Below are 15843 nucleotides of genomic sequence, written 5' to 3'. Positions count from 1 at the left end.
AAAAGAAAAAATATACAATTAACCCTAATTTATAAAAACGTTACAAATATGTTTTAAGGTTAAAAAGTTTTCCAGAAACATTGTCATAATATGGCTGACACTTCTTAACCTTTACAGTCAACTTGTATTCTCACTTCTTCCGGTGAGAATGTCGTGTGGAGATAAACATAATTAGAAGAAACATAATAAATGATAGCTTGATAAAAATGTTTTTTTTTTCAAAAAATTGATAATGAAGAAGGGAATCTAACATTCCTAATATAAGACTTTTGAGAAACAGGAATTACTAGGAAGTTAAGATCACCCTATTCTAACGGCCAGGATATTTCAAAATACACGTACAATCTCGTCCATCCTTAAGTACAAAGACCAAGGGCTAAACTCCCCTTCCAGATTGCATTGCTAGATTCCCTTTGTTAGTGAATACCTCCAAATATAACCTACTTATAACTACAAATGGTGCACAAATCAACTGGCTTGGTTTGACAAAAATATCCCCTCGCTACCACGAGAAGCACTGCCTGTAGATGCACAACCAGAAGCCGTGTTAGGGCTCCACGGGGAGGGACCACTGTTCCGTTCAGTTTCATCCACCTGCAAATCAGGCTCAGATACCTCTGAAGACCCTTTCACCCAAGGCTTGTTATTGGTCATGTCCTGTGATGTACGGTGCAATAACACGTTAGTGGCGGAAGCACCTTCACCAGAGGCACAATCACCATTAGCTCTAGAATCAGAACCACAAACACTAATAAATTCACTATGTTTTTCTTCTGTTCCCATGAAGTTCGGTTGACCACAGTCCGTGTCGCTTCTCAGTTCACAACTGTCGGAAATTATACATGAATCCTGGTGAATAGAGTCAGCACAAACTTTTGAATCTCTTGTAATACTTCCTGCACCACAGGGTTCCGAGTCTTCGACACTTATGTTATTTGATATAACTTCATTTGATACTTCGACACGATTTGGAAAGTTTTCAGTAACCTCCAACGAAACACTAACACACTGTCCTTCTGTAGCCTCAGTGTTAATACGAGATGTGAGACACAGTCTTTCCTCATAAGGAACCGCGCAATTGTTCAACTGGCTATCTCCAGCTAGGCAACAAGTATCAGTCACATATTCACAGGCATTTTTAATACTGTTGTCCATGACCGGATTCTCATCACCTGTCTGACGAACAACTTGACATGTGTCACCTTTTGAAGATTGTCTATAATCATTAATGTTGCTAGCAATGTCAGGTACATTATTCAGTGAACCCTCAGGAAGATGACAATCAGATTCAGTCGATATGGTTTCATCCTCTATCTGGCATGTATTAGGGCGGGGAGGAATCTCTATATGATTGATCAAATCAGATCCAGATGAGCCCGCTCCATTGCAATTATTTACTATTTGATTGGTTTGAAGATTGAAAGCTACAATAAATCGTATTGGGTAAAAATCAAGTTCAAATTTTTGAAGACAGATAGCAAGTGCATTTGTCTCCAAGCATACAAAACTATAATAAAAGGAAAAAGTGTAGAGGCAAATGTACCGTCTGAAGGAATCGGTTTATGACCAGCCAATTCATGTTCTGATATCTTCTTCTGTAACATATCTACATGAGGAAATACCAATAGATTCATATTATGTATTGTTTGCTTGATTGTTGATTCAAGTGGCTCAAACCCAAAAATGGAAGTCCAAGTTTCTCTGAGTTCTGAGATAGCTGGTATCACCAATAACTCAACATTTAAAGAGCCGAGTCCCTGGAAGTAGGAGAAATAGAACTTTTGATCTCAGCAAAATGGAAGATAAAAAAAATATGAAATAGAGAGAAAAATTGAGAACAAAATGGTGTCAATCCACAAAAGCATCTATCAAAGTGCAACGTGATTCTTTCCTATGATAAAACTAACCATATACTCTGGGCCCCAATTAAAAAAAAAGCTCTACTGTCTTTGTGAAATAGTTAATATAATATGGGGATAAAAGTATATTTTACTGACTAGTTAGCAGTATTTACTTTTAAGATTCAGTGCCATCCAAGACACTGTTCATTGTTGTGCATGCATATAATAAAATTAAGATGAAAATGTAAGCACAGTAAAATCTACTTTCATTTTCTCTACTTTTCATCACAAATCCAATGTTCCCTTGTTGGTCTAAGACTTTCAAATCCAAAAAAAGAGGTCTTAAGCAAACCCTGTCCAGTATTCAATATTCATCTATAGCAAATAGGCTAAGACGGTATTATCCCACCCTTCAGAAAATATGGCACACAGATCATACATCATTTACTTGTCTTTTACAGAAGATGTGACAGAGTAACGTTAGGGAAAAAATAACAAATTATAGGCTAACAGAACACACATTTCTAAAAAAGAAAAACAACAAAGTTTTGGCAGCAAAAACTAATGAGACAAAAAATTTACCAATTCAATGGCATTTAGAAGCCTGCGGCACATTCCTTGTCGCCTGTACATATAGCGGGTTCCAATAAATGGCATCTCTGCTAGTTGGTTCCCATGGATCCTATTTGATGAATTAAGATGAAATGTCATCAGAATTTTTCACCAGGTTGGAAGGGAGAGTAGAAAAGCTATGCAAAAGAAATTTTCTAGGTATTTGGCAGAAAATAAAGGACAGAGTAAACCATCATATCTTATCACAGAAGAAAAAGACAGCCCCACGGAATACATCAATTATCAAACAAGTTAACTATCCTACAAACGGAATGTTAATGCCCATGAAAAATGAAGGTTCTGGAAAAGTAGACCCAAATAGTTAACTGATGGCTGTGTCACATGGATATGGGCGTGCAGTATGGCAAACTTTCTAAAATCTAGGACAAGGCCACAGCAATTTGTTATATACAACAGTATGATGTAACAACAATAAAGTAATTAAAAAACATAAGTATTTTAATAAACTTCTAGCTTAAAGTTTATAGAAGGTTCAAGTTGTGACGGGAGAAACATGTTACATAACAATTTATTTCATTTATTAACAAACTAAATAACTTTGTAACAGAAGTTAATGTTTCATATCAACTAACTCAACTTATGGGATACATGGGTGCTTCTATTAAGCAGTAGCATATTATACTCGTATCATGGGTATGTAAGGAGTGTCCATGATCATAAAAAATGTAAACATCGATTACATATCTTGGTGAGATGCCTATATCGCAATTTTTTGAACAAAAAGAATATGTCCCAAATTTGTGAAGTGCCAAAAAACATTGAACTCAACCGTTTGCAGTCAAATACCAACACAAAGTATTTAATCCTTGTTTTGCCACAGAATTTCATAAGCAAATATCAAATTAAGTAGACATTTACCTGATAGATGCAGCAGAAATTATCTCATCCCCTCTCTCTAGAATTGCAGTAACAAATCCACTATAACTCAGACGACTGAAATTTGACCTGACAGATAAAATTGCTTTGTTATTACTAGCATGCATAGTCCTAGAATTATACCAATCCATTCTAATACAATATTAATGTTCTAGATTCATGAAACTAGGTCACCGTTGTTTATTTACTTAAATATAAATGTAGCAACTGTGAAGGAAATTTAAAAAGAAAAAATACATTTTCTGAAAGTTTACTAATAGGATATGACTGCATCAGAAATTTTCATATATTATGAAACTGACATGTATAATATTAAAAATGAGCATTGAATTGATCATGGATTTCATAGAAATAATCTTGACATGGATTCAATTGCTTAACATGAATCTAGAGATTATTAATGCAATTTATTTAGTTATATGCGGTCTACCAATTGCAATCATTGATCAACTCCACAATTTTACAGACCAAGTGTAAACCTAGCTTAGTATCACTATTGCACATTACAAATTGTCGATTAAAAGTTTGTAGGGATATCAAAATGCCCACAAATGGACTAAACCTTTGGGGTTATAACTTATAAACCCACTCTTTCAAGAGGAACCCCACGTGTAGGTCGCTAAAGCACTCTAGAGATGATAAAACATCAAATATAAATCTGCCAGTTCTACAATTTTCCATTCCAATGACCAAGAAAGGGAATACTATCTAACTGATCATGAATTTCCACAAAGGGGACTCATTCCATCCCAATTACATAATTTTCCATTTCAATGACTAGGAATCATACATGTATATTTCATAAATATCAAATATTAAAAATCCAAGGTTATAATCTTTGTTGAATTTCTAAATATGAATGCAACCACTACAAGACAGCCATCGGCTTATGAGAATTGGCTGCACACATAGGAAATAGGCTCATGAGGCACATTTGTTGCAGCAGATTGAATGCAATCAGTAACATCCAAAAAGAAATATTTTGGAAGAGGACATAGGGATAAAAGCACATCAATTAAATGATAAGTCTTTTGAAACATTATATACATGTCATAATTTACTTCCACATCCATACATTCGTCTAGCAAAAAGGCTCTAACATTAATATCCTCTTTTATTTCAATTATTATTCTGCACTTCCCTCCATCACACTGATTTAGTTTCAAAAGAATATTACCAAACTTCCGTTCACAAATCATGTGATAGTTTTTTAATTACCATACCTTTTTATTGAAAAACTCAGACCACATATAACACAATATGTTAATCAATTACACAAACATAAAAGAAGGTGTAGGCATAACCAACCAGGCGTTGCAAAGAAGAAAAGTGGTTAAAAGAATGTGAATAAGAGGGGCAAGATGACCTTACCCACGGTTATAGAGAATACTGTGGATCAGATTGACCCCACTTCTATGATCAATATATGGCATGAAGCACTCATCCATTATCGATAATGCAACAGCAAGCTTAGAATTACATTCAACCATCTGAGGTTTTATCTCAGAAGCATCAATCCCAACATCTGACCGCCGAATAAAAGTCCATGAATATCCATCTTCAATTTCATGTTTAACCCCTAGGAGCATTTCAAGTCTCTCAGATAACTAGACGACAAAATGAAAAAATAAAATTAGTTTGATAACAAATACAAGAAAGTGTTTCCAGATTAAGCAACAAATACAATGAACCAGGAAGCAACAAATCATTAAAACAGTGACCAATATTGCAACTCAAAAAGCTTGCCACGAATCAATTTCCTAAACCAATTAATCAAGCAACTACCAATTACAAGCAGCAATCAATATTAAAGAACATGAAAAACAGATCATACCTCTTGACATCTGTTTCCACAAAAGAACACATCACTGGAATCAATAGTGTTGCAATCATTTGCCTCAATGCAGGATCTGTGACCTACAAAAGTTAAGAAAAATTATATTCATTTCAATCGAGGAAAAGCAACTGCTACTCACTTGAGAAAAATGAGCATCTACTAAACAAAAGATATGTATTTATAGGACATACATTTTTGCTCACATAGTCGGCACGTGAGTAATTTTGACATAGTAAGATCATTATCACCATCCTTTTGGTCTGAACATCCATTAACTGACCCACAAAATTTGCAACAGCAATAAATGCAGTGCCAATCACCAGATGGAAACTTCTGCAAGCAGAAAACAAAAATATCATTTATTTTCCACTACACTATTTTCTATAATGACATGGATACATCAGAAAACTAAAGATATAGAAATAACAATAAGAATTTCCCATTATTTCTCACAATGTTACAGGCATAACCATCTCAATTTTTTCTAATAATAAATATATATCATCAGTAGACGATAATTGAGTTTTCTAGGTAGTGAACCATCTAAGCCACAAATAACCAATATAACTGACTGGGAACCACGTATTATGCCCTGTACATCTGTCAAAACATGCTGATCCTGGCCATCTTTCGTATTTAAAAACAAAACATACAACAATTAAGAAGCAAAAGGATAGAAAACACACTAGTGCTCAGAAATGCAATAAAACTTACACCAAATTAGCATAAATTCAAGTCATTTATCTGTCATGACTCAAGAGACTCTAAATAAAATGCGACAACTGGATAATGCTTAACACACTGAGTTATCTATCCTAATAAGAAATAAACAATGAAACATATCTACTCAGATCAATTATATAGAAATCACTTTAAAATGACATTGACCGCACATCAAGATACATACTTCTATATCCAAGCAGTCTTGATGGAATGTTGATGGGCAACCATCACAACATATCAGGTCTCCACCATCTCCACAGACCCCACAAGTATCATCATTCGGATCTTCACCCGCAACATCAACAAAATGAAAACCATGACGTTCAGATTCATCTTGCTTATTCCACGAATCTAGCAAACACTCTAAAAGAGACTTTCCTTCCTCCACATATATATTTTGAAGGGGATCAGCGAATTTTCTTCCTGCGTGAACTTCAAATTCTGAAATTGTAATGATTTTATCACAGCAGCCACAATGAATGCCATCTCCTGTGATCTTACCATCCAGTACTTCACTTTTATCTTCAGGTGCCTTATAATAAACCTTCCCATTTAGAAGGACTGTGCCCAAATCAATCATCCAAGCAAGCAAAGTTCTTTTTCCACTGTACAGTACATATCCCTCAGTTTCTGAATCTATCTCCTCAGCATTACGAACCAATGGACCACTTCGCAGCTTATTTTGTGTTTTGTGTCGCTTATGATCCCTCACACGAACTGGCATCCTGTTAGGTGATATAGCATCTGTGTCTCCAAGTGACCGCTTCCTTTTCATTTTCCTCTTCACTGACTTTTCTTTGTTTTTGTTACCACTGACTCCATCAACTTTATTTCCACCCTTTCCCCCTTTCTCTACAGATTTATCTTTCTTTGTTCTTTGCTTGTTAATTACCTTTGTGAGTATTTTGAAATCCTGTGCTGGTATTGGTGTAAATTTGAAGCCTGGCCCATATGCCTTACCTTCACCATTACCAGCTTCATAATACTCTTTAAGCCTTTTGTAGGCCAAGGTGATTGACCAGTGTGTGTGTCCGTCCAGACTAACATACACTGCATCATGGTACTCTCTACCATTCCTAGGTCTATAGTCAACTGTCCAGCCTGCAGCTGAGAGAATTTCCTTTATTTGCTCCCTCACTAACTGCTTTACTCTATTTTTTCCACTTTTTTCATTCTCAGTATTTGATCTTAATGGTGAGGCCACCAAATTGTTGTCAGTTTCCGAAGCCTTACTAAATTTAGACTTCTTGCCAGAAGTGACTTCCTTCTTTTCTAGCTCATCCCCAGCAGATTTCCTTGAATTTGTATCATCCATTGCATTCACATTAGCATCATGTCTCATAGTTAAACCCTTTTTATCTTTTCGAAGGGCAGTCTTTTCTTTTCTATTATGCACATCCACATGGTTTTGTTTGCCGGCCAGAGGGGGTCTTCCACGCTTACGTGGCAACTGATCAACTAATTGATGATCCACTAATTGATCTTCCACTTTCAAATTTATTTTGGGAGGCCTCCCACGCTTCCGTTTCAAATTCGTCGTGCCATTCTCTTCCTTCTTCACCATAGCCTTTTCATTCTCAGAACTGTCAGCCAAAAATTCATCAGCTTCTTCACATTCCGCCTTAACTTTCCCCCTCTCAAACCCACTGCATTCTCTATCACTCTCAGAAACAACATCTTCATTCTCTCCATAGTACACTCTTTTATCCTTCCCCCCATTAGACCTTGAGCGCAACACGCGACCCCCAACCCGTACTTCATTATTCGAACCTTGCTCCTTCTTTGTCTTCCTATCTACCTCAGCTACTACAGTACCACCCACACCACTAAAACAACCCCTACCACTCCCATTCTCTTCCAAGTCAACCTCTCCACTCGCACTCACATTCAAATCAAAGCCACATTCTTCTTTAACATCACGTGCAGCTTCACCCTTCTTCTCAATCGTTGAGTTCTGCACCTCCAAACCCTCGCCATCCAAGTCAACAGCCTCGCTCTTCACAACGACCTTTTTCTTGTGAACAACTCCTTCGCCTCCAGAAACCGTCCCCAATCGCGCCCGCGATCTCAGCCCCTCTCTCATTTCTCACGGAACCCTAATTCTACAAACACCATATAGTATAGTTATTAGGGTAAGCCAAAAGAAAACCCAAACGCATAAAATACTGATTCCATTCTAACCAGAAAAACTACAGGTACAGTTGCGCAGATGAAGCAAAACGCGTGTAAGGTACGTTTCCCAATCGGCCTCTGAAACTGGCCACAAAAAGAAGAGCGTTAAAGAGAAATCGAATAGAAAGGTGAGATGAAGATGAAACGCTTGCAAAGGTTTGGAAGCTTACCAATGTGCGAAAATTTGCAAGAAATTCTACGAGACCTGAACCTCCACGCAATGAATCATTCGGTTCCGTGGCAGTCGAAAGGGTATGGCGTACCAAAATTGCTTTGGAATTCAAGGTTTTAGAGCGAGAAAGAGACGAATAGAGAGAGACACCAAGAGGGGTTTAGGAGAGTGAGAGAGAAGACGCACAATTGACAATATAAAAATAAATATATACGGTGAGAGAGCGCGTGTTCAGACTTTCCACTCTCTTTCTTTCTTTTTTCTTTCTTTTTTCTTTTGAAAACTTGTTAATCAGATATATGGTGCCAAAAAAACACTCATTCAATTTGATTTTCATAATATTTTAAAGATCTTTTGGCATTTTCTATTAAAAACGAGGCATTTAATTTTATTTAAAATAACTTGAAAAATTTAGAAAATGTTGAGTTTAACTGATATTTGAAAAGATATTGGGGTAGAAGTAGAAGATGTTATCTTTCCATATTTTAGTGGGAAAAAAATATTTGGTTTGAAATTTGGTTGTTTTGTACGGTGGTGGTGGTGGCGGTGACTTCTTAACTATTGGCGGCACTGGTGGTGGTTCCCATCTGCGTTCTCCAAACCTAAAACCCTCCCTATTTTTTCAGTCCTATTTTGTCAAGTCCAATAATCCTTTAGCTTCTCTTTCCGATTCTGCCATAATTAAACTCGTCATTTCTTTTCATCTTCCTCAATTAATATTATATTTTTTTATTACGAAAATAAATATTAATCAATCAGCAAAATGGAAATGGGTGATAAATGATATTTTCACCACAACATATTATTTGAAAAAAAAAAAGAGGTGATGAATGCTTAACATTAAATCGGTTATTGTAGATATAATCTAGTTTCTAAATTTGTATCACTGTTAATCTAAACAAACCTTTAATTATTATTTTTATTGACTTATTTTTATCTTCTAAGTGTGAAATAATTAAAAAGTGATAATTCAGTTATTATATGTGTAACCTTTAATTTATTTAATGATATATTTAATCTTTATTGTATGGGTATTGGGCTCTGGCTTATTGAACTGAAATAAAAATAAAACAAAACAAATAGGAAGTGGGTGGTAAACTTAGTAAACTCACCAGAAAATAAGTAAATCAAACTTGGTTCATTCTCCTTCAGTCTTCCTTCTTCGAAACTTTCTTTCTTGAAATCCAAAACCCCAAAACTACATGGCAAATTTTCCTGCACCATATGTGGATAAATATTACTTCCAAAACTCTTTTGAAATATCAACCTTGAGTTTTGTCTCATTTAAATTTATTTTATTTTCATTGTCATATTTTCCTTTAAGATGACACATGCATGTAATTATGATGGTAGGGAATTCTGAGCTTAAAGTTGGTTTTTGGTACGTTTAATGAATAAGTGGTAGCAGTATTGTATTTTGTCATCTTCTCCAAATTCTAGTTTCCTTATAGTTCAAACAAAACTAAGATAAAGAAAGCTAGTTTTCTACTAAGATTCAATTTAGGTTATAAATGATAGCTTAATTTTGTTAATTTGACAACCTTGCATTACATGGAAAATTTTATAACTTAATTGATTATTTTAATATTGAGAAAAAAATATTATTGAAATGCATGAATATTCAACTTCAATTGTGATTCAATTTTTTATATAGCACTATTTATATTTTTATTTTTCTCGTCCTTTTGTTTTTATTTTCTTATCTAGCACCATTTTAAAAGTAAAATAAAATAAAATTGAATGCATTAAAAAAATAAATCTTTTTAATGTTTAATATAGTTATTAATGAATAAAGAAATTTTTTTTACAAAATAAAAATATAAAAAAAATAAATTAAAAATGTTTAGTTTAAATTTATTTTTTTAAGAATGAAAATAAAAAATTAAACCCTACAACAACATAAAAGTTGAATTTGTAAACATAAATTAGTATTTATTTTTATTTTTATTATTATTGATGATGTAATCATGTTAATTTTAAGAAAAAATTACAGGACATAGTTATAAAAAAACCAAAGTCAATTAGTATTAATTAGTAGTGGACACACAGATAATATTGAAGTGTCCACCCTAAATGCAAAATCCTAAAAAAAATACAAATGCTACACTTAATACTTAAAAATGAGAAGAAACAAATGTAAAAATAAATAAATATAGAAAATAAAAACAACAACAATAAAAATAAAAACAGAAACAAAAATAAATAAAGAATGATAGAAAAAATAATAATAATAACTAAAAAATATATAGAAGATAAAGGCAAAACAAAATAAGATAAAGATAAAATATATAAAAAAATAAAAACAAATCTAAACAAGATAAATATAAAAAATATAAGACGATACTAAATAAGTATGTCACACCCAACATCTTTGATTTCTCCATCTTTCCTTTTGTATTACACACCCAACATTTTGTTTGTTTTCAACAAATGACTTCATTATATGTCATTGTTCACTATGATGGATCAATGAAATAATGTTTCATTGAAGGATGTACATTAAGTTCTATGACACCAAAAGTTGTTGTTATCAAAAGGGGAATGACCTAGAAAGAATGAAAGAAGGCATCAAATGATTGTAGAAAGCATTCATGAAATCATCCAAGCTGACCCTTCCACATCAGTGTTAACCATAATAGCGCACATGAAGTCATCCTTAGAGTATACTGTCACATATAAAAAGGCATGGCTAGGAAAACAACTGGCCATAGAAAATGTATATGACAACTGGGAAGAGTCGTACAAAAAATGGTAAGCACTCCTAAATGTAATGCAACTTTACGTTCCTAGGTTTATTCAAAAAATAAAGACCCAACCTATTTATGAAGGAAACCAATTGGACGCGGACCACATCATCTTCAACATGGTATTTTGGACATTCAAATCATGCATTAATGGTTTCAAATTTTGCAAGTCGGTGGTCCAAGTTGATGGAACTTTCTTGTATGGGGTCGCAGTTGCGCAAGATGACCGGAAAAAATTATCCATGAGTTTCTTTGGAAAATTTAAAACATTATATAATTTTTGGTATAATTAGGCTGAGATGCTTAAGTTTCATATATGGATTGATAACTTAGTCAGAAAATTGGATTGTTGATATTTGTAATTTTCTCTTAAGTGCATTGCTCTAACTTAAGTGATAATGTACTAAAGATAAATTAATTAATTTTAGTAGATATTGTTTCAAGTGAACTATTGTCGTTTTAGTGAGGATCAACCTAAGATAATAAGTTCAAATCTTAGAAGTTTTCGTTAAAGTTTTTAAAAAATTGACTTAAGTGAAATCTCCTCGTTTCAATGATACCAATTAAAGAGAAATTGAAGTTTTATTTAACCAATGTCATTTAAGTGAATATACATTGTAAAAATGATATTCCCTTGTGTTTTAAGAAAAATGCTTCTATTTGTTTAAGATAGTTTTAAATGTCTTAAATGTTATACTTGTAGTATAATGTTTTTTTTTTCACATAAAATGGTTATGTTTGTTAGTGTATCTTTATAGAATGTGATTTACATGTGTTTGGAATGTGATTTTGATGAAATAATTTATGTAATTTTGTGAATGGTGATTATTGGAGAGGTAACTCAACTTCACATGGCAATTGAGTTATGGAATGTATGAATAGTATATTTAGGCTTTATTGATAACATAAATCATGATGATCAACGTATAAAGTTGTGAAAAGTTTATGATTGTTCCTACATCTATTTAGGAATTAAAATTCACTGAAATTTCATGGGTGAACAAAAAGTTATCATCTATGTGTGAATTATCTCATGGGATTGAAATTGTGGGACAATTCAATGACCATGTATACAATGAAAGATATGATAAATATTAATCTTAGATGTTCGAACTCAATAAAATATTTCATAATCATATAGTCTTATAAATTGTTTATGTGATTTTTTATGTTTTTGGTAAGCAATGAATATGTATGCGTACTTTTATTAAATAAATTGTGAGTTTTCTTATATCAATTTGATGTTAACTTACATTACTTATTTCTTATACATGTCAATTGATCTTGTTTATTTATATGATTACAATGATCATATATGTGTAAGAGAGTTTAAGAACCAAATGTAAAGGTGAGTGCCCTTAAAGATATTTGTAAATTTTATTATCAAACTTTTGTCAACACGTTTACTTTTACATTAGTTGACCTTATGTTTTGTAGTTGAGATATGTTTTATAAATTCACATGAACAATTAAATTTTATTTTTCTATTTATCTTTAATGTCACTTGTAAATTTTTTTTCTCAACCATTATCTTATTTTAAATTATTAAATTTATAATCTTAAATTTGATACTAATTATTAAATTGAGTAATTACCACAATATAAAAAAATTATAACTATAATTAAAACACAAATCTTTACATTTAAGAATATAGTATCGCATGTCCTAGTGTTTAACTTGACCTACTTTAACTTTTTTTTCATAAAATAATTATTATCACCTGCAAGATAGAAGAGTTTTAATATAAATTTGAAAAGGAAGACCCTTTCCTAAATGAAATTCTATCTTCAACAACTTATTGTAGTTATAGGACTTCACCTTCTCTTTTTAGTTGTTTGCACCACCATAAGCATGTAACATCACCTCCTTAGGCTTTAACTGTTTGCATCTTTCTATTCTCAACATATGAAAATGCATCAAAGTTCAATAACTTAATAATTCAGCATGTCTTGTCTCTCATGGCAAGTGACATGATCAACCATTAAAAAAATTTCTATACATACGTGTTACCATTTTGAATTTATAAATATTAAAATATGAATATAGTATTTCAGTAATTCAATAAAAAATTAGAAATATATTGATTTTTTTTTTCAAAATTTAACTATTAAACCATTGTTATTTATAATTTTTATATACTCTTTATAATTAAGTATAATTTAATATTTAAAAATAAGAATCGTGAAAACATGACGGTTTATAAAACATTTACTTTTAACAATACTGCTGTGATATGAAATAAACATTCTGACTATTTATAAGATAATACATCTAAAACAAAATATAAAATTATGAAATCATTATTTGTTATGAAATATTTACTATATAATTACTAAATATTTACTATATAATTTAGTTAATTAAGCTTATCAAATTTAAAATTTATAAATTTATCCAACCCAAATTTAATTTTAATCAGCTGTAGTAAAAAAACTTCATTAATAACTACCCTTTTAACCCAACTAAATTCATAAAAATTGGATTGGGTTTTCAACCCGGTTCACAATTGTTTTCCATTCGCGATGGGTAGGCCATCCTCCACCATCGAAATCCCTCACGAACGCCACCGACACAACACTCGCCGCACACCGGACTTCGATACATCCGACGACTATCGCCGCCGTCGCAGCCCCAGCTATGACTCTTACGACCGCCCTACGGATCGCCGCCGCCGTTCGGAATCGCCTCAGCACAGAAACCCTAGATACGCCAATGGAACTCCCAACGACAACGCTCTGCCGAAGAAATTCGGTCGCCGAAACGGCGCGTATCTGGACCGCGACCGCGGGGATTGGCAGCGTCCCGATTCCGACTCCGACGAGGAGTTGAAGGGTTTGAACTACGAGGAATACCGAAGGCTCAAGCGCCAGAAGATGAGGAAGTTGCTGAAATACTGCATCTGGAACGTCACGCCCAGTCCTCCGCGGCGCGACGACGATGATCTAGAGGATTATAGCAAACCTGATGAAATCTCTGACCGAGACGACGTCGGTGGGAAGATTGACAAGGAGGTCAAACCAAGAGGAAAATCGAAATCGGAATCTGATTCTGAATCTGAAAAATCTATCAGCAGTGAATCAGACGATTCGCGTTATAAGAAGAAGAGAAGGAAGAGTTCTGCTGGTTCTTCGAGGAGATCGTATAGTGATAGTGGGTCAGAATCTGAATCAGAGTCAGAATCAGAAGAAGAGGATCGTAGACGAAGGAAGAGTAGGAGGAATAGAAGAAAAAAAAGTAACAAGAGCAGCAGGAAGAGAAGATATAGCGATTCAGATGAGAGTGACGTGAGCGAGAGTGGTGATTCTGAAAGCAGTGGGAGAAAGAGGATGAAACGTTCTTCTTCAAGGTCTAGTTCGAAGCGTAGCAGAAAAGGAAAAAAGAAAACTTCTGAGACGGAAAGCGAGCCTGCTTATTCGGAGGAGGAGAATGGTTATGGTTCCGGTGATGCTGGTAAAGCTGCGATAGATGAGGTGTTGAACGCGGAGATTAATGCGGAGGCTGTGAAGTTAAAGGAATTGTTCGAGTCTCAGAAAAAACCCGCTTTGGACAACGAACCGGCTGTTGGGCCAATGCCGTTGCCGAGAGCTGAGGGGCATATCAGCTATGGTGGAGCGCTTAGGCCGGGTGAAGGTGATGCCATTGCACAGTATGTTCAACAAGGTAAGCGTATTCCGCGAAGAGGAGAAGTGGGTCTTTCTGCGGAGGAGATTCAGAAGTTTGAGAGTCTTGGTTATGTGATGAGTGGTAGTAGGCATCAGAGGATGAATGCCATTCGTATCAGGAAAGAAAACCAGGTTTATAGTGCTGAGGATAAACGTGCTTTGGCTATGTTTAACTATGAAGAGAAGGCCAAGAGGGAGCATAAGGTTATGGCTGATCTGCAGCGCCTTGTGCAACGCCACATTGGCCAGGATGTTGGTCCAACTCATGATCCTTTTGCTGCAAAAGCCTCCGATGGTGCTGATGCATGATCCCTAGTACTGATGTATGTTTACATTCTGTTATTTACTCTCTTTTTTCCTTTTTATGCTACTGGCTATGATTTTACATTTCTATGGGATTTATAGACTTGGAGAATAGATATAGATGGCATATTAAGACTGAGAAAGTAGAGGAAATTTACTGTCTTCTTTCTGTGTTATGTTTTGTTCTGTTCTTGTAGCTTGGGTAGAAAGTACATGATATACAGAAAGAAGTTTCATGATATTTTTTTCTGTATGACTTGATGAACCATTGTTATAAGAATGACATGGCTGTTGTGGTCCCTTAAAATTTTCAGATAGACTTGGCTGCCGTTGTATCGAGCAACACCATTTTCTTTTCAAATTCAATACCCGATCCAACCCTCAATGTGTTTCACTTAACTATTTTGTGATCCCTAATTCATTGGGATTTTGACATATGATCTAATGAAAGTGAATTTTCTTGACCACTTGTTTGATTTTAGGAACCTTTTTCTGTGTAATATAGTTTTGAGAACTATATTACAATAGATTTGAGAACCTTACGTAAAGAAATGTGTGCAGGAGGAGCATGATATTATACCTTTTCTTTTGTTTTTAATATATTTTTGTGTGATGAAATGTTGTCTAGCAAAAATATGAAAAATGCTGCAAAATTAATGGGTGTGATGTGAAGGATGGTTTCTCTCAAATCCATCCTTGCCAGTTCAATAAAGTACTTTATTTTTTGTTCATGCACTTCATTCAAATCCCGTGGTTCAATAGCAAATTTTCACTTTTGGTTTAATAAGGAAAAGAGAAATCAAAGTAGCTTAAATGAATTGGAGGATCATTCTGACTATATAGGTCTGGCTAATGCTTAAGAAGACCAAGTGGCAGAAG

General features: G+C 34.1%; 2 protein-coding genes across 3 annotated transcripts; one reads left to right on the top strand and one right to left on the bottom strand.

Moving 5' to 3' along the window:
* Positions 1-8517, bottom strand: LOC137829726 (uncharacterized). 2 transcript variants are annotated; one of them, XM_068636611.1, is made up of 10 exons: positions 8253-8517; positions 8092-8166; positions 6095-8012; positions 5379-5520; positions 5185-5267; positions 4722-4957; positions 3333-3419; positions 2424-2523; positions 1544-1757; positions 1-1424 (listed from the first exon to the last, which is right to left on the bottom strand). In XM_068636611.1, the coding sequence occupies exons 3-10, from the start codon at positions 7991-7993 to the stop codon at positions 469-471; spliced, it is 3717 nt and encodes a 1238-aa protein (XP_068492712.1). In that variant the 5' UTR covers positions 7994-8012; positions 8092-8166; positions 8253-8517; the 3' UTR covers positions 1-468. The 2 variants fall into 2 exon arrangements, with proteins under 2 accessions (XP_068492712.1, XP_068492713.1); XM_068636612.1 differs by lacking the exon at positions 8253-8517 and having other exon boundaries at positions 6095-8134.
* Positions 8518-13473: 4956 nt separating this feature from the next.
* Positions 13474-15281, top strand: LOC137829725 (uncharacterized). Its single transcript, XM_068636610.1, has one exon. The coding sequence runs from the start codon at positions 13522-13524 to the stop codon at positions 14968-14970; it is 1449 nt and encodes a 482-aa protein (XP_068492711.1). The 5' UTR covers positions 13474-13521; the 3' UTR covers positions 14971-15281.
* The last annotated feature ends 562 nt before the right edge of the window (positions 15282-15843 follow it).

Source organism: Phaseolus vulgaris, chromosome 7 (genome assembly GCF_000499845.2).
Source record: "Phaseolus vulgaris cultivar G19833 chromosome 7, P. vulgaris v2.0, whole genome shotgun sequence".
NCBI lineage: Eukaryota > Viridiplantae > Streptophyta > Magnoliopsida > Fabales > Fabaceae > Phaseolus > Phaseolus vulgaris.
This window is presented reverse-complemented; position numbering and strand designations above follow the sequence as displayed.

Bases quoted from the DNA above. Each gene is read 5' to 3' on its own strand.
- LOC137829726 (XM_068636611.1), bottom strand. From the start codon at position 7,993: ATGAGAGAGGGGCTGAGATCGCGGGCGCGATTGGGGACGGTTTCTGGA. The intron at 5,268-5,378 runs GTATGTCCTATA...TAACTTTTGTAG, and splicing joins CCGACTATGTGAGCAAAAAT to GTCACAGATCCTGCATTGAG. The intron at 3,420-4,721 runs GTAAGGTCATCT...TTTATCTGTCAG, and splicing joins AGTATTCTCTATAACCGTGG to GTCAAATTTCAGTCGTCTGA.
- LOC137829725 (XM_068636610.1), top strand. From the start codon at position 13,522: ATGGGTAGGCCATCCTCCACCATCGAAATCCCTCACGAACGCCACCGA.